Source organism: Falco peregrinus, chromosome 5, assembly GCF_023634155.1.
Source record: "Falco peregrinus isolate bFalPer1 chromosome 5, bFalPer1.pri, whole genome shotgun sequence".
Classification (NCBI taxonomy): domain Eukaryota; kingdom Metazoa; phylum Chordata; class Aves; order Falconiformes; family Falconidae; genus Falco; species Falco peregrinus.
This window is the reverse complement of record NC_073725.1, coordinates 86,781,976-86,800,672: the sequence shown is the minus strand read 5'-3', so window position 1 is coordinate 86,800,672 and position 18,697 is coordinate 86,781,976. Positions and strand designations below refer to the sequence as shown.

Genomic DNA, 18,697 nt, shown 5'->3' with positions numbered 1-18,697 from the left:
ATCTCCCCCTGGACAGAGCGTGCTGGGATGCAGCTGCCAGGCAGGCAGCAGCCAGGGGGGTTTCGCTCCCCATCCTGGCACAGGTGCCTCCATGTCCCCTCCAGTAACGGAGCACGATCCCTCCCAGCTCAGGCAAGGCTGTTTCCCCACAGGCTGAGAGCTTTATCCTCTCTAGTTTCAAATATCCTGGAGTACCAAACGTCTAAGCAATTTGAGTGACTCTTCCACCTCCAAAACAAGTCTGTGGACACAACTGGCTCGGCTTCAGGTTTTTGGCAGGCTTTAGCCTCGCACTCCATGTAATGGGGAACTTGGGAACGCACCTCTCGGGAAGAACAAGGAAGTGCCACCAGACTGGCGAGCACATGGGGGAAATGTCCTCAGACACTCGCAATGCAGCATCTCATCCCCAAGTCCCTGCCACCCTCTTTCCCGTTTCCTTCAACTCAGTGTAAGAGTGGTTTTGCCACGCTCCAGCTGCTGCGGAGAAACATCAACCCCCCGTACATCACCTGGCCCAGCACAGAGGTTTGTCAAACAGCAGGAGCAAGCCAGTACCGAGGGGTAATCACGGTGGTTCAGCATGGAAAGGCATCCTCGAGCGATCGCACACCCTCCACATCCACCCACAGCTGGGAGGGAGGAATTTCTGCACGTCTGAGCAGGCTCGGCTTAGCCGGGAACGGCTGCTAGCACACTCCCACAAAGGGAAGGGGATGTGCTGCGCTTGGCGTTCCCAGAGGCCAGGCATGCTCCGGGTGGTGGCACCAGGCTGGGGCTGCCGGCAGGAACGGCACCCAGCATGGAACAGGGAGACCCTGGGGAGCGAGTCTGGCAGCTCAGCCTGGGTCCAAGAGGACAGAGGTCCACAGCCTGTGCACGACCTTCCCATCACAGCTGTTATGCAGAACTGGGTTCAGTTTTCAGAAATATGGCAGACGGATGGAAGGATGGACATACAGAAAGAAGGTGGCTAAGCAGGCACATAGGCTTGGGATCAGCTCAGGAACACCCACGGGCAGGTCTCAGGAGGGAGCTGAATGCCAGCGGGGCAGTTTGTTCCCACTTGCCCCACCTTCTGCTAAGGGATTTCTCTGCCCAAACTGTACCAATCCAACACCAAGCTTGCCCACCCCACAGCAAAAGGCTCCCATCCCCAAGGCTGCTCCATCCCATGGCCTCTGCGTACCACAGCACACATCTCTGGGGACCCCCTGAGGTTTCCCCAGCCTGTGGCTGGGCTTTGAGCCACCCCTTCACCCCACTGCTCCCCAGCTGGCTGGGAGCAAGGAGCAGCATCTCCCTGGCTGGGCACGGGAGCATCTCCACCACCATCGCCAGCCCAGGGCTCCCCTCCCAAGCCCGCCCACCCCTCCCTCCTCTCCCACTTTTAATAAGAGCAGAAATTGCCAAACCCACAAAATTAATGCCTAAAAGGTTCAAGACAGAGCAATACAATCCCTGCTTGCAGCTGCCTGGGAGGTCTCCGGCCAGCTGTTGCCCAGTTCCCAGCATGCTGTGGAGGCTGCCCCCACACCGAGCCCCCCACGGGACCCCCACTCAGCTCCCAGAGAGGGGAACTGGGGCACGCAGTGGGTAAGTCACCCCTGTATGGGCTGCAAAGTGGATCCCCCATGCAAAAAACAATGTCCTTGCCGTGTGTGGGACAGACACCTCCTGGTCGAGACCCCATCCCTGTTACCCCCCCTGCCCCACAGACGTAGTGGGGACAGGGACAGGAGCCGGCACAGCCTGGGAGTGGAGAGCTGCAGGCTGCGAGCAGGCGAGAACCTCGGGGGAGAAACCAGTGTCCCCCAGCAACGCCAGCCAGCAATGCCCAAGGTGTGGTGGGCACAGGGCTGAGTCCTCACCACCTGCCCCCTGCAGCAACATGCTTGCTGACAGCCTGAGAGCCACCAGTCCCCTCCAGTGACCCACAGCACTCAGCCATCACAGCCTGATCCTATGGGATGGTGGCTGTGGGTCCCAAACCCACTGGAGCTGTGGCACCCTCCAAGCCATGCTTTCCTGGGACGGAAAGCTGCACCACAGCTGAGCCCCAACACTCGACACGCTGCACCCAGCTACTCCCCACACAGGTCCCCCCTTCTTGTGCACACCAGCCGAGGGCTGAGCGCTAACATCTGCGCAGACACTTGGTTCTGGTGTAAGCTCTGAGCTGGGGGGTACTGGGATCAGGGTCCTGCCAGAGCGCACTGTGATGGCCACAGGTTACCCACAGGGACTGCAGCAAAAGCTGTGGGAGGTACCTGACCCGCTGTAAACACAGCCTCCCGGTACGCAGGGAGTCAGCCTGGCCCTGCCATCAGGGATGGAGCGAGGGCAGGGCTGTGCAGGGGCATCAGGAGCTACCAGAAGGGGTGCCCCGCTCCCGCCAGCCGAGCCCTGCTGGCACCCGATGCAGAGGGGTCATGGGCTGGCAGTTTGGAAAAACAACCTTCCCCAAGGTCAAGCGGAGGATACACCACAGGACACATTCCCACGTAAGGAAGAAGACAGTGACAGTCTGTCCTTCCTCAGGCCCCCAGCCCTGGTCTTGCATGGGCTGAGCAGCAACAAAAATCCCCATTTCCTCCTGCTGGGGGGCTTTTCTGCCTGCCCCAGCTCAGCCAGCACAGCAGCGGTTGCTCTGGTGCCATGAGCTGGAAGGGGCTGAGGGAGGCTGTGCCCAAGCAACACCTTTAGCAGAGCTGGGGCTAACAGCAGCGTGGATCCCATGCAGTGCTGTGCTCCGCAGAAAGGTCAGAAGGGTATTTTTACACCATGTGTCAGATCCCAATGAGTAGGAAGGAGCCACGACCATCTTCTCCCTCTATGGCTGCAGCGAGGCCAGACTGAGCCCTCCTGCCCTCCTCCAGTGCGACCCATCATGCCACAAAGGGCTGTGGGGGCAGCGAGTCCCAGTGCCCCTTCCCAGCTGGGTCAGAGCCCTCCCATGGCGCACAGGGCTGGAGGGGTGCAGGGACCCAGCAGTGGCCGAGGAGGGGGCCCAGACTGGAGAGGTGCCAGCATGGCGGTATGTCACACTGCCTGGGACACCGACCCATGCTCCACATGCGCGTACTCCCTTTTTGTTTGGGTTTTTCCACTTTTTCCCTTCTCAAGGGGAAGAAGCACAAGGGGAGCCTGGAGAAATGTGGGATGCCCCTAGCTCCCCGTGTGCTCTCTGGCATGGTCCCCTGTGGTGCCCAGGAGGCATGGGGCTGGGGCATGGCCCACCTGCTCCTCCCCAGGCGCAGCAGCAACCGGGGCAGGTAAACCTCCTCGGGATAACCAAGCAGCAAAACAAACAAACAAACAAACAAACAAAAAAATCAAAACCTTTGTTTCCCAATATCCTCGCACCTCTGCCTCAGACTGGGGCACCTCCCCACTCCAGCCAGCCACACACTGCTCTCCTGTCAGCACAGGACATGAAACACCAGCCCACTGTGAAACCAGGTTGCTGAGACACTAAAAACGTATTAAAAGCCTCCACTGCTCTTACCAGAGACCTTTAAATTATTTAGGGCACTTGGATCAACCCCAAGAAAAAATACAAACAAACAAGGCATGAAACTCGAGCAACGCCCGCTGTGCTGCTGTGCCTCCCCAGCCCACAGTGCCCTCGCTGCAGGCATCGCACGAGGACCAAGACGTGCCGCCCTCACAGGGAGCCTCCCTGCCACAGGTCCCCACACGTCCCTGCCCCACGCGTGCGCACGCACTGCCCTGCATCCCGGCACGCCTGGCTTTGTGAGCCGCCCACCGGGGCAGATCCCGGCACATGGGTGCCTGCTGCACCGTGCTAGCAGCCTCAGCCTTCAGCTTGCAGTAGCCAGGAGGATAAATCAGCAGCCCTGTGCGGTCACGGCTGGGCTGACCCTGCTGGGCTCACCAGTCCTGCTCTGCGGCTCGCAGTGGACAGGTTTCCCTTCCTTTCATCTCCCCACAGTGCCGGCAATGTGCCGCGGCTCCGAGGCGGGCAAGCAGCAGGAAGGCGTTCCAGCTGACCTACTTTCCATGGACATCGCCAGACAGGGCCTCCTTCCCAGGCACTGCCAAGGCGATTCACTGCCACCAAACCCCAGCTGGCACCAAGGAAACGGACAGAAAGGAGAGGGGATGACTTTGGGGACCCCTCAGCACTCCCTGTCAGAGCAGGATCTGTTGGCAACTGATTGATCTCATGCCAGGTAGGACTCACACACCTCCAAAACACCCACCATCCTCCGCAGGCTGTCCGCCAAGCTCCCACGCAAACCCAGCCTGGCATTAAGTCAAACCCAGCAAGCACAACTCTTCACCAGTATAGCAGAGACCGCCTCATGTCTCGTACCAGGAGCATCACCCCAGGCTCCTCCAAGGGCAGCAGAGGTGGCCCTGGCTGATCCCCACAGCCTGAACACAGTGGCCACATGCCTTGGCCGAGCAGCACTTACCATCTCGTCGAGGGCGTAGCGCAGCAGCCCGTGCTCGTAGAGGATGAAGAACCGACGCTGCCATTTCTGCAAGAGAAGAGAGCAAGGTGGGTCACGGCAGCGCCCACCAGTCCCCAGGCCTCATCGGGGGCACCAGGGCTGCACACCGCAAAGCTGGGGCAGAGAAAAGACACTGAAATCCCTTCGTGGCAGGGGACTTGTGACAACAGGACATGTGCTCAGGTCTCACTGAGCACTGGCCCACAGCTGCCAAAAAAGTAGGGCGGACCTCCCCCCAGCACTGTGGAGACCGTTCCTAAAGAATGATGAATGTCGCAGAAGTATTCCTGCTCAGCCCCTCACGCCCCAAACCCAGCGGTTCTGGGTGCTGTGGGCTTTGCAAAGCAAAGCTCAGCTCTGCCGGAGGTCTGCTCGTAGCAGCCCGCATTGCCCCGTGCCGATTTACTGCCTGGCTTTGCGGGCACCCAAGAGGCGGCTGTTTCGGGGTTGCTTCCCCATCCCATTCCTCTCTGCGTCCAGACAGACCCCAAGCTGGCCTGGTTTAACCACACAGGGGACAAAAATAACCAGTGACAAAAGCCTCCAGCTCCTAGGCTGGAACGAGGACTTTCCTCCTCTCCCAAAGGAAGCCCACAAGTCCCATCACTGCTCTCCAAGAGACTCAAGATATGCAGGTCACCAGAAGGATCCCTCACCTAAGTGCTCCCAGCCCTCAGCTTCATCCTGTGTCATCTATTCCAGCCCTGGCCCTGCAGGGTGACAGGGTGTCATGTTAGATGTCCCCTAGCAGTGCCTGAGCTCGATTTGGCTGGTGGCTGCACCTCCAGGGGAGGTACTGCCCTGGTGGTCCTGCTTCCCCTGGCACTGTGCTGGCACTGCTGCTTCTGTAGCCACGCAGCAAAACAGATTGGAGAACTGATCTGGCTGGAAAATGGCCTTTTTTTTTTTTGCTGTGTGCCAGGTTGTTTTCAGCCAAGAGCAAAAACTGGTTGAGCAGGCTGAAATAAAAAAGGTCCTAGATTCATAGCCCCAGTGCAGCAACTCTTATCTTGCTTTTCTCAGCCCTCCAGGCAAAGTCCAAGGTCCTCAGGGACAAGCAAAACTGTGGAGGACCCTGTGGACCTCTGCATGCCGCAGCTTAGCGGGCAGCCTCTGCTCTGGGGGGGACCAGAGTCCCATGTCCCCTTAATGCTGGGCCAGCCTACGACTAGATGTGACTCCAAATAATGACCCATATACCCCAGGCTGAACTCAGAACTCAATTCTTGTTCACTCGGGAGAATTTTTATTTTTTTTTTTATTACTAGCAGCTCCAAGAGCATTTTGGCTGCGTGACAGAAGGTTCACGGACCATTGCCATCCCTCCCACGCAGAAAACAGCCCTGTCCTGGCGGCCTCAGCAGCAAGTTCCCGGGAAAAGCAGCTTGGGGACAGGCTGGGAGTCTTCGTCACAAGCCAGTGGTGAAAGGACGTCAGCCTGGCCATGCCCTTATGGGCCTCACACCTCCCAGGGCAGGAAAGCAGCGCATGCTCCAACCCCCCACGATGCTGTTGTTTCTCCAAGGCACAAGCAAACCCCTTTAGGCAGGAGCCGAGTGTGCCCCACTCTGTCTGCGGGTCTCTGCTGCCAGGCTTCAGAGCTCTGCAGGGTTATAGCGCATGGGAACCACCTCTCACCCCCTTCCTTGCTGCAGGATCTGCCTGGCACAGGGGTAGGTATCTGCATCAGTGGATGGGATGCAGCCTCCCTCCAGGGCTCTGGGCATGCCCGTGATGAGCTGCAGAAAATAAAGCAGCTGTTTCCAAGCTCCAAAGGGAAAGTGGTTGCCTTACTGATGGTCCCAGCACAGCCCAAATCCTGCCAGCTTGAGCACCTTCCCAACAGTGTGGCACATGTCAGGCCAACCAGATGCCAACCAGAGCAGCATCAAGGCATCTAGAAGCAACAGCAGCATGCAATAAAACTGCATGGACTGAGCCTGCCCAGCACGTGCAGTGCCCCAGCCTGCTGCCCAGCACAGACACTTCACATCCCAGAGAAGGCATTCAAGCCCTGCTGCAGGAAACATCTCCTGGTTTCCTGGTTTGCACAAGGGGCTGGGTGCATGGAGATGCCTGCGGCAATCCCAGGGCTGCAGCCGTCTATGCGGGCACAGACAGGCCCTCACTGCTGCTCCTGCCACCCCCACCCACAGCATGAGGAGAGGACATCTCTGCTTCCCTTACCCGCGAGCGATGGACAGGGTTGTCAAAGTCCGTTCCTTCTGGGGCCAGCAGCAGCCAGCCGCCGTAAATGGGTTTGGCCTGCAAAGAAACAGCAGAGAAATACATCAGGCACAGAGGAAACTGGCTCACAGTGACCAGCACCGTGGGGCATCGATGGTCAGGGACCACAGGAAACCACACCAGTGCCCGGTATGAAGGCAGCAGCATGAGTTCAGGCTCCTGCACACAGGCAAACTCAGCCCTGCCAGTGCAGGGAACACGATGCCTGATGGCAGCCCGTGGTGTTATGTACGCTACGTGCAAACGGGACTGAAATGAGGACTCTGAATGGGGTAAAATCCCAGCCACAAACACTAAACTGCCGTTTCTGCATGGCACTGCACCGAGAGCATCAACCTCCCAGGTACTGCCAAGCTGCAGAGCCCGTCCTCACAGACATCTCTTCCCCTCGCCATCGGCAGCGTGCCTCTACTCCAAAGCAAAAACATACTCCAAAGGAGAGCTCGATGTTTTCCTTTTGTTAATTAAGAGAGGAAAAACTACCCAGTGCTGGCAGTTCTCCAGCTCACAGCCGCTTCCCGTGCCGTGCACATCCAACACCCGTTTCCCCGCAGGGGTGGCCCCTGCCAGCCTGCTCCTCCCCACCAGCGGCTTCCAGCAGCCCACGGCCGAGCACGCAGGAAGGTCAGAGCCAGGCAGAGGGAAAACAGCTCATTCGGCCAGGCGGGAAGAGAAAGGGAAAGAATACCCGGAAAGAAATGTCTTGCAGCACTGCCGTTTATCAGTGGAAAAAAAATATCCAGGCTCTCTCCACCAGTGGTTTGGGCACAGAAGTGGCAGGCGCGAAGCAGACCCAGGTGATGGCGAGCAGTGGGATGGGGATGGGCACCAGGCATGTCCTCCTCCGCAAAGTCCTATGGGCACCGTTCCTGCTGCCTGTCATGCTGCAAGCTATTAGCCAACTCCATTCCTGGCAAGGGTTGGGGCCAAACGCTGGTGTGCAAGAGTGGCACGGCATTGCCACACCAGTGAGGCGGCTCCGCAGAGGTACTGGGATGGGCCGGGAGGGAGGAAACCCAGGGCAGATCCAGCTTCGGGAGCCCCTGGGTCCAGGGACGCTGCTTTCCACCATGAAACATCCGTGCACGCCCAGCCCAGCCGCACAGTGACAAGGACACATGTTCCCAGCTCCTCTCAAAATTATTTGGTTAATCTCATTGCTTTCGTTCTTTTTTTCTCTTTTTTTAACTCTCTCCCCTTAAAGCTTAAAACCGTTTCCAATTCAGTACCTCCCCTAGATTCCTCCTGCCAGTTTCTGTGGTTTTGTAATGTTAAAAAAAAAAGTTTCCCCTCTGGAAAAATCCCTGCAAACAATAGAAGAAACTGCCTATGCACCAAAAACTGTCAAATGCATGAAGCACTGAGTAAGCAAACTGGAAACAAGCCGGAGGAGCCCTTTTACTGTTTGTAAAGTGAAAAAGAAATAACAAAAATCTCTTATCCCCCCCTGAGAACATGACATATCAGCTCTAGGTGTTGCTCTCCCGGCAGCCGGGAAAACATGATTTGAGAAGACCTTCCTTCCTTCCCCCTCTCTGTAAAGGGGATTAAAAACAATAAAAATGAGTGCTGGGAGTGGGATCCAGTTGGGGGGGAGTTGCTTCCCTCCCTCCCTCCCCGGGGCCCGGGGCATCCCTGCGCCCGCCTGTTCCCACGATCAGCACGAGCCTCACCCACACCGGGGGCCACGCTGGCACAGGAGGGCACCCTGCTGGCCCGGCAGCCCCCAGCCCTCCCCGGGTTTGGCGAGGAGCCCCCCACCAGCCCTGTCCTGCTCACCTGGGTGCTGGCGCCCTGCTCGCCCATGGCCCCCACGCTGCCCCCCAGCCGGCGCGGCACCCGCTCAGCACCCGCTCTGCGCCCGGCCCCGCGCCGCCCACGCTGCCAGCGCCCAGCGGGTGAGCCGTGCTCCGCCACTCCCCCGGTGCGTCCCGCTGGCAGCCCGCCCCATGCCCCCACCCAAAGGCACCCGTGACGCATCCATGCCCACGCCAGGGGAGGACTTTGGAGTGGGGGGCTCCTGCCGCTCCCTACCATGCCAGGACGGGGCCGCGGTCTCCCGTGTGGCTTGGGCAGAGCCACCTACAACGCCTTTCCCAAATTTCTCTTCTGTTTTACAGGGGGGAAAAGCAAAATTGCAAATAAATGGCTAAGGATGACCCACCAGAGAGCCAGGAAGCACCTTCAACGAGCCACTGCAGCAGGGAAGAGGGTCCCCAAACTCCCATGAGAGGCAACGCGGTGAGCCCTGAGCAACCGGCTCTGGTGCTGGAGAAGTCATTGCAGGTAGCCTCCACCACCCAGGAACAAGGAAGCAGATGACAGCACAGGCAGGACGCAGCATCCCCAGCACTCAGCACCGCCATGCCAAGGTGGAGTCCCAAGGATCCCCCAGCGGTGACACTACGGGCAGCAGAGCTGTTCCCAAGGCTCAGCCTTCCTCCACCCCCTGATCTTCCCCTCCGTGCCCCAGCAGAGACCCTAGGCATGGCCAAGAGCTCACCCCAGCAAAGCCCCACGAGCAAAACCTCTCTCTGACCCAAGCCCCAGCACTGCAGCTCCCCCCACCCCCACCCAAGAGGACTATCCCACGCCACCCTGCGCACCCCAGCAGCATCCAGCCACACACAGCACCGCGTGTGACAGGTAGTACGCAATTCTGAGTGCCACACCAGGGAGGAAGTAACCGTGAAACCCAAACGGAGGACACCACCACCAGGGCCAGCACCGAGCAGCCTTAACCCACTATTACAGGCACGAAACCCTGCCTGGCTCACAACCTTCAGCAGACATCATTTTGCCCTCAAACACCCCAATTCTGGCTCAACTGACCACATATAAAGCACCAAGCACCTGAAATACATGCCCTTAACATGGAGCACAGTCATTTCTTCACGGGTGTCACAAAAACGCACCAGTGGGCTATACTTATTTCAGCAGAAGCATCCAATTTCAGATATTGAAACCAAAATAGCTGAAAGGTATGAATTAGAGCCAGCCGGCGTGGGCAGCCTGGTTCCACCCACCAACAGATGAACACGCAGCAGCGCTTTTTAAAGGCAAACTAAAACAAGCTACTGCTAAAACCAAGCAAATGCCCAGAGAGGTAAGCATAAATAAAAGGGATATGAATCAGCGCATAAAGTGTCTGAAATAAACCCACCACACCTGCATTGGAATGGCCCTGCTGAAGCAAGGTTTAAAATAAACCTTCTTGAAGCCGCTGTGGGAGGCTGGTCCAGGGGAGTGTTACCACACCAGGATGGAGCCAGAGCCGCACGTCGCTTCGCACCAGCTCAGCTTTCTCCGGAGAGCTCAGCAAGAGGAGGAAAATGGAACACCCAGCACTGAGCAAGAGCTCAGAGCAAAAACTTCCCTTGCCCAAGCAGATCCGTCCAACCTCACATTAAGGGATGGCATTAGAGCAGTCCCGGGGCTCCCAGGATGCCTTTGGCCACGCAGAGCCCTGTCCACCTCCCGCAAGGTCTGACGACGTTCGAAGGGCAGCTCCAGGCGGTTTCTCCGCAGGAAGCAGCCACGCAGGATGCTTGGGTACTGGGCAGCTTTGCTTTTATTCAGACGATACGTGGCCGAAGGGGTGAGCCACAAAATGATGTGGAAAGCAGAGTGGAAGGCAGCTACTGTCAGCGCGATGCATCCATGTATAGGGTGGGGCAACACTCGCAGGGCAGGCAGGAAGAGGAGAGCCGGTTCCTCTGGCACGGCTTGCGGTGATGGAGCCAACCACCCGCCATGACCTTGGCCAGGAGGTGCCTAAGCCAGTGCCTCACCACTCTGGGAGATCTGCCGGCACCTCAGCACCCAAAAAACCCGTGATATAGCCTCAGCACCTTCCAGGGGCACCACTGCATGGGACATGCGGCTGGGCTGGAGCCCCACAGTGGCCAGTTCCATCACGGCCTGTGGGACCAGCAGAGGCTGACTCATGCAGAAACGCCCCAGCGTCACCGCTCCGCTTCCTGTCGCACCTCTGGGAACTCCCAGGTATCATATCCCATCCCACCTCTGATCCTGCCCGGCCCTGCTTAGCTTCAGGGCCCACCACTGGAGCTGTGCTGCGGGTGCTCACAGCCCCTCACCTGCCTCTCAGGTCGCTGCCCCAGCCACTGCATCGGTGCCCTGGGCCTGCAGCTCTGTGCTGCATCACGGGGAGGGGGACACACGCCGCCTCCAGCCGAGCACCCAGGCCAGCACTGGCAGCACACGGGTGGGAGGAAGTGGAGAACGAAGCGGCCCCAGCTCCGTTTACACAAAGCTGTCAGGCTGCTGCGCTGATGCTGCCCAGGCCCGGACACAAGTCACCCCACCCCAACCAGCTTCACCAGCACTGGGAATGCAATTCCCAGCAGCCAAGGGACTGGGATCCACAGATATGCAGAACCACTCAGCACTTCCAAAGTCCATGGTGATCAAGGAACCTCTGCACATCCCCAGGGCAGAGAAGGCACCATCACCCGCTTCCAGCAGGCAGAACAGGTCACAGGAGCATAACAACCCACAGAGCGCCAGGTCACAGGGCTGGAGGTGGGCTGCGACACCAAGCAGCACGCCTGTTGGATGGAATTTCACGTCTGCTGTGTTTGTCCGTGGTACCTTCACCTCCTCCCTCCCCAACGCAAACCAGCCAGCCAAGCAGGGTGCTTGGCAGCACTGAGCAGTCGCACAGCACCGGCCACGCAGTGCCCCACAGGAGCTCACAGCACAAGGTGGAACAGGAGAGCTTTGCTGACATCCACATCTCCTCTTAGGGCCCAAATTCAGCTCCCTGGCAGAGCACCCACATCCCCATCGGGGTGCCGGGACAGCCAGGTGGGCTGGGGATGCCCCCACAGCCAGTCCCCACCCACCCCAACGTGCTCCGAGGGAAGTCTGAATCCATCGCCAGGAGAGCCCTGGCTCCGAGCGCGTGGCGGGAGGGATAATCTGTTTAGGCTGCCGGCAGACGTAATCAGCCTGTCTCGGGTGGAGGCAGGGCTTGTTTTGTTCAGGCTTGGCAACAGAGCGGGAAGGGGAAAAAAAAATGGACCATTGCAGCGGAGCTTTAGCCTCTGCCTCCACCACTGAATACAGAGAGCCCTGTGCACGAGGGAAGCAGTGCCAGGGCTTCCAGCAACCCCACGAGAAAGCGATGTCCGATGTCCCCAGCCTGGCCAAGGCTGTGGGTAAACCCATGGTAACTCCTGTCTCACCACCTCTATGTGTTCAGTCCAAATATTCACCAAAAGGAGCTTCTTTGAAAGCAGCAGCAGCGCCTGCTGTTCCCTGCACTCAGGGCAGGGCAACAGGGTCACAGCTCTCAGCCAGACCCGCAGGAGAGCATGGCCCCCAGAGTGGAGACAGTAAGGTCCCCTGCCCACCGCCTCCTGAACCACTCAGGGTTCCCCAGAGGCAGGGACCCATTTCTAGCACAGCTCAAGGGGAAAGTCACCACAAATGCTGTTGTTGCAACCTTGAAAGAGGAAATCTGGGTGGTTTCAGCTCTGCTCAGTTATGCACACCTTGGAGCCAGAGAGAACATCGCTGATGGGCGAGTCAGAGCAGCCATCACCTGGCAGGAATGAGGAAGGTGACATGGTGTTTGGGAGGGGAATGGGATGCAATACCCAAGCAGGCTTTCCTGCCCACAGCACAGCTTTTAGGAACTGAGAGACAGGCATCACTTAACATTTTGCACGCTCGCAGCGGGCTGCTGCATGGACCGCTGGAGACCTGCGACCCCGGCCGGCGGGAGGCTCTGCAAACACCGCTGTGCAAACCCATGCTCCGGCGGCAATCCCAAGGGCCGGGGACATTGCCCAGCCTCGGTGGTTAAGCCGCTTACATCTCTGTTTCCCTGCCTGTACAGTATTTCCCCTCCACTGTATGTCACTTGGCGATGCACGACGGAGCAGGGCCAAACCCCAGCGCAGGAGGCTGCTGTGCTGCCAGTGGGTGTCCACAGCCGCTCCTGGAGCAAAAGCACTCTCTATCCCCCAGCTCCACATCCAGCTGCTCGCTGTCCCTGGGCTCAGCCCAAATTGTGCTTTTTCTAGGCCAAGACCTGGGCATCTCCCGGGGACCACCCTGGACACGTGGTGACAGCCATCTCTCCATCCACCTCCTGCAAAAATATACTTGTGCAGCACAGGTGTGGGCATGACCTGGCTGCTGCCGAAGCTCCAAATCACCCAGGCCAGGTTTTCTCCACCAACACATCTCACTGTGCAGGAAGAGGCCAAACCAGACCAGACTGGACCTGGGGCACGAGAAGCACAAGGTGCCACTGCCGTGGGGTGGCCGGCAGTCACCGTGCACGGCACACCGGCAACCGTGACCCAGCTGTCGGCAAACCCCAAGGAACAAAGTTACCAGGGCAGGTTGCTGCGTGGGCAGCGGGAGTGACCGACCGACCAGAGGAACAGGAAGGGGAAAGGTTGAATTCACCCTCCGTGCAAACGGCCCGTCTCTCTGCAAATACCCTGGCCCTGGCACCAGGGCTGCACTTGGGTCCAAGCACTGCCATCGGCTTGGGCGGCTGGAGCAAGAGCTGGAAGGGGTCGGCTGCGGTCAGCACCATTTGTCCAGCAGCAGCAAAATGGAAGTGGGAAGGGACGGGCTTTGTAATCCCAGCACGCCCTCCTCGAGCAGCCCCAAAGCCCGCAGGCGTATCTAAACACCTCTCACGATGGGGCTTCCTCAGCACCTGGGAGAAGCCACAACATCTCTCCAGAGTGCTGGAGTGTGCCAGAGCAGATAAGGTGCAGCGCCATGTAAAAAAAACAGCAGCAAATAAGTGTGCAAAGCAGACGGCTCTCCAGCACCCAAAGGCACCACCATGTCCCTTCCCCTGGGCCACACAGAGGGTTTAGTGCACCCAAAGCTGACCACAGCACCCAACTTGACACTCCCCCCCGAGAACCCACTGCCTTCACCGCCTGCATGCCACTCTCCAAGGGTGGGATGCTGCCCGTGGGGGACAGCCACCATGACCCTGCCCACCCCAGCTCCTCTGGCTGTGCCCCCCACGGCCCTGCCCGCTGCAGCCACCGATGGAGGCGGGTTTGACATTTGCAGAGAATCTTCCCCTGTTCAGTCCTAATCATTAGTCAAGTACAGGCGGATTTTTGCAGCATGATACAAGCAGCTGGGAGCAGGGAATGCAAGTGTGGGGGCTGCTTTCCAGGAAAGAGGGGCTTCTCCTCCCCCAAGGAGTACAGGGTGGAGGCAAAAGCAGGCCCAGGACACAATACCTCACCTTTTTGCCCTTTGGACAATGCACAGAGCCAGGATAAGACCCTGGCCCAGGGCATCACAGCCCCATCAATGCAATGCCCCAGAGCAAAGCCAAGTCTGCGAGCCCAGTCGACACTCTCCAGTCCCAGGGCTGCTGGTGGCCAGCTGTTTAGAGGCCAGAACAGTAGGAAAGTGATAAAGTCCAACAGAGGAGAGGTGGAAATAACCACACACACACACCCCTCCACTGCTGGGCAGGGGTGTCACAGGCCGGGGCAAGAGGAGGCAGTGGGAAAAGTCTGTGAGCTCCATTTTCTAACTGGGTGGTCCTCTGGGCATCCATGCCCAGATCTCAAAAAAAAAAAAAAAAAAAAAAAAAAAGAAAAAAACCGAAAAAACCCCCCCACTGGTAGCTGGAAAGACGTCTTGAAATTCCTCTATCTGTGCCAGTCCCCATGCCCCGAGAGAGCACACGCATGGAGAACATTAAAAGCAACTGCTTTACACTCTGCTTTTCCAATTCAGGCCAAGCGTAATTTTGAGGTTAATTCCCAGCCTGTTCCTGTTGTGGGGGGCTTCATCTTCCCTAGGAACCAAAGGCATGTGTGCACCAGCACAGCTCGGCCTGGGCCAGCCAGCATGGAGAGCAGGGACCCCATGGGGACACCCCTATGGTCCAGCAGGGCCCTGGGTGGCTTCCTTGGGAAGAGGGTCCCGCTGGCCAGGCCAGCTTTCTTCCTGGAGATGGAAGAGGGTCCCATCCATCTTCCCAGGGCAGGGTCTGGAAAGCTGACCTCCACACAAGGTCTGCAGGAGGTTAAAGGGGACCGTGCGGTGCCAGCGCAGGCACGCCTTGCCAGGAAAAGAGGGAATTCCCATGAAAAGGGAATTTCTCCCTTGCCAGGAAAGGGGCAGCACAAGGAGAGCTGGTGACAGGTGGGTGGAGCAGCCAGGACAGAGCCATCAACAGCATCGTGTCTGCCAGGGACCACGGGCTAGATCCTGCCACAGCACAGGATCGCAGGGCTCCGAGCACCCACACCAGCGCCCAGGGTCATCAGGACAGACCCACAGCAACAGACCTTCCCAGGGGGGGAAGCAGACATGGCGACTGACCCAGTTTTCCCCATGCCATGTGGGCACCCCAGAAGGTCAAACGTAGGTTGGGGTGGGGGGGTGGAGGGCGGAATGTCAAGGGCATGTCACCTCCCTTCAGCAGCCCCGGGGGGGGGGGGACAGCCAGGGCTCCAACAGGTGGTGGGACCACACATAGCCACCCCAAGTCACACTGACCCCCGTCCAGCAGCACAGCCACGCACAAAAACAACTCGTGAACACAGCGCTCCCGGGATTAGAGACTTAGCATCTGCGCAGCCCTTTGAAGTTGGAAACGCTAAGTCTGATTATTATTAGAGAGCTCCAGCTCATTAATCCTGATGTTTGGGGCTGGATTTCCCCCTCCCAGCCCCACTCCTAACTCCGTTCCCGAGTACGATGGGAATCCACTACCAACGCTAAATATTTGTGACTCTTCGCAAACACGCACCAGTCTCTGCCCCGAGTGGCTCCAGCACCCTGGAGCACCCCGGGAAGCAGGAGGGGCAGCTCCTAACACCCACGCAGGTATTCTGATATAAAAGTCCAAAAAAGACACGAGTGCGTAAGTGTGAAGTACCTTCACCTTTCCTGCAAGCCAAGTAGAAAGGTCAGATGACTCAAAAGAGCTTTTCTAGCCTGACTCTAGGCAATCACCAACACGATCCCTGTCCAGGGGGAAGAGTGGGACGCGCTGAGCATGGAGCCCCCACACTGCAACATGGGATCCCCCCTACCCAACCAAGCTTATAAAAAAACCCAAAAGTTAAAGCAGCAAAACCATTTAGAGCTGTTAAATGAACCGTTATTCCTGGGTGTGCTTTGGAGCGAGCACACCCCCACACATCCAGCCAGGCTCACCGCCGGAGCACAGAGCCTCCTCCTCCGACAAGGGGCATGAATTCGGAGGGGAGGTGGGCAGGGTAGGGGGCAAGCACCGGGCTGGCCACTGCCGGGGGCTCCTCAGCACTGGGGGCTGCACAGCAGGGCGGGAGGGTGCGTGCGTGCATCACGCTACCAGAGCCACCATCTTATCTGGGAAGCGGGATTACTTCACCCCAGCTGCAAGGGAGAAGCCGAGCAGGATTGCGCTGTTTTCCCAACCGGAGCCCCCACTCAGGGCCTGGATCCAGGCACGGGGCTGACCCCATCCCTACAGGAGCCCGGTGGTGGTGGCAGCCACCAGGGCCACCCGCCACCCCATACGGGAACAAAGCAAACGAGGGGCTGCCCAAAACACGGCTCTGGGTCCCCAGGGAGGGCAGCAGGCCCCCCACAGCAGGGCCAGGCAGGCACTATGGGGGCAGCGTGCAACGCTTTGAGCCCCCCCAGTAAAAACACAAACGCACTGCACCCAGCAGGCAGCAGAACCCAGGTGGGGCAGCAGGAAGCGGCCAGCCAGGAGCGGGGGGCTCTTCCCGAACCCCCTCCGGGATAGCTCCTTTGTCTGGGCACAGCCACGACGCTCCCCACCGCCCGCCCCTTCCCGCACACACCACGGCATTTTTTCCAGTTACATTTTTTCCATATTAGCCCTCAGATTTCATTATACACCCACCCCCCCCAGGCCCCCCCAGCGAGCACAGCAATATGTCTGATCTCATTGCCATAATAGGATCGGGAGCAGGGATGTCAGCCCCGGCCCGGGAAGGTGCGGGAGGAGGGAGCGCAGCCCCCTACCCCACACCACGCACGGGCCCCCGCACCCCAAACACCCCCCGCTACGGCCGCGCCAGCCTGGGGCCTGCGTCAGGCCTGGGAGGAAGAGGAGGAAGGCCCAGCCCTGGCCGCCCCCCGGCCTGGCCGCGCTGAGCCTCGCCGGGAAGGGGCAGGGGTCTTCTCCCGACCCCCTGGGAAAGCCGGGGGCTGTAGGGTGGGAGAGGCCACGTCCAGCGCCTCCAGGAGGGGATGTTTTGTTGGCAGCCGAGTTTTTCCCAGGACTTTCGGGATCTTTGGATGGAGCCCACAGGATACCCCCACCTGCTGCTGGGCACCCCGAGACGAGCTGGGATCACCCCCAGTGCAGGCGCTGCCGGCCTCAGGAACGGGGCGAGGGTCCAGGGGAGTGGGCAGTGGGGGGCCATGGCTATCTGTGGGGTCAGCAGGCACCCCATGGGACCCCACGCCACCCCTGGGGTCAGCAGGAACCCCAGGGGACACCACACGGTCACCATAAACCCCACAGGACCCCTAAACACCCCACATGACCAGACAACACCCACGGGCCTCCTGAATGCCCTGTGGGGTTCATGGATACCTGTGGGCCCCTGTGCTCTCCGCGGGGTCAGTAGGCACTCCATGGGATCCCACACCACCCCTGGGGTCAGCAGGCACCTCATGGGACCCCTAGACACCCTACGGGACCAGACAGCACCCACAGGGCTCCCAAACACCCTGTGGGGTTCATGGATACCTGTGGGTCCCTGCACTATCCATGGGGTGAGCGGGCACCCCACGGGACCCCACACCGCTCCAACAGCCCACGCTGCTCACAGGAGCACAAGGCACTCACGGGGCCCCACAGTATCTAGGTGGCCAGCAGGCACCCCACAGGACCCCTGGAGACCCCACAGGCACCCACGGTAGCTCCGGGGCCAGCAGGCACCCATGGGACCCCCGCGCTGCCCCAGGGACCCCCAGCCATCCCTGGGACCCTGCGCTGTCTATAGGGTCCTGGGCCATCCAAGGGGCCACCCACGGGACCCTAAGCTACCCAGCGGAATCTGAGGTACCCGGGGGGCCACCAGGTACCCACGAGACCCCGGGCTACCCACGAGGCCAGCTGACACCCCCGGGGACCCAGGCCCCGCGTGGGGGCGGGCAGGGGGCGGGGCGGCTTTTGGGGGGGGGAAACCAGCGGGGTTGTTGGGGGGGGGGCAGGTCGCACCTGGTTAAGGTCCTCGTCGTTGAGCAGGTGGGACTCGCGGGGCTTGAAGCAGTTCTGGCACTTGCTCTTGTTGAAAATGTTGGCCTGGAACTTCCTGCAGGGGTTGTCCTTGGCGGCCATGGCGCGCCCCGCGCCCACTGCGCGCCCGCTCAGCGCCCCGCGGAGCGCCCGCCCGCCGCGCCCATCGCCGCCCCGCGGCCGCCGCCGAGCGCGGGGGGGTGGGGGTAGGGGGGCGTCACAAAAAAAATACAAACACCACAAAAACAAAAAACCCACCGCAAAACAATCACACAAAAAGCCCAAACCCTGATAAATAAGAGATCAAATTAAAACCGGGGACGGCAGCAAACTGCCCGGCGGCCGCCTCCGCTGCGGCTCAGCGGGCGCGCATGGCCGGGGGCCGCGGGGGGCCGCGGGGGGCAGCGGGGGGCCGCGGGGGGCAGCGGGGGGCGGTGCGGTGCGGTGCGGGCCCCGGCGGTGCTCGGCGCTGCGGCCGCCGCTGCCGACTGCGCTGCCCGCAAAGTTTCCAGCGTCGCGGAGCCAGGCGGAAAGGGGGGCGGCACCGCAGCGCGGACGGGCGCTCCCGCGGGCCAATGGAGAGCAGCATCCGCCGCTAACAAAGGGCCTCCCTGGCCAATGGGATGCAAGGAGAGGGGAGGGCGCGGCGGGGCCGCCTCGGCCCCCTCTGCCGTGGGGGAGGGGCGGTGCGCTGACAGCTGGAGGCGGGCTCGGCTCGGCTCGGCTCGGCTCGGCT

General features: G+C 59.9%; 1 protein-coding gene across 8 annotated transcripts in view; it reads right to left on the bottom strand.

The window, feature by feature from the left end:
- MPRIP (myosin phosphatase Rho interacting protein) overlaps positions 1–18,491 on the bottom strand; it is an 81,973-nt gene extending 63,482 nt beyond the window's left edge. For 5 of the 8 annotated variants that reach the window (XM_055806771.1, XM_055806772.1, XM_055806770.1 and 2 more), the window contains exons 1-3: positions 17,944–18,491; positions 6,669–6,746; positions 4,443–4,508 (exon numbers count right to left, since the gene is read on the bottom strand). In XM_055806771.1, coding sequence (XP_055662746.1) covers positions 4,443–4,508; positions 6,669–6,746; positions 17,944–18,063 — 264 coding nt within the window. In that variant the 5' untranslated portion in view covers positions 18,064–18,491. The remainder of the gene's footprint in view (positions 1–4,442; positions 4,509–6,668; positions 6,747–17,943) is intronic. The other 3 variants (XM_055806775.1, XM_055806776.1, XM_055806777.1) reach the window with 3 other exon arrangements.
- Positions 18,492–18,697: the final 206 nt, after the last annotated feature.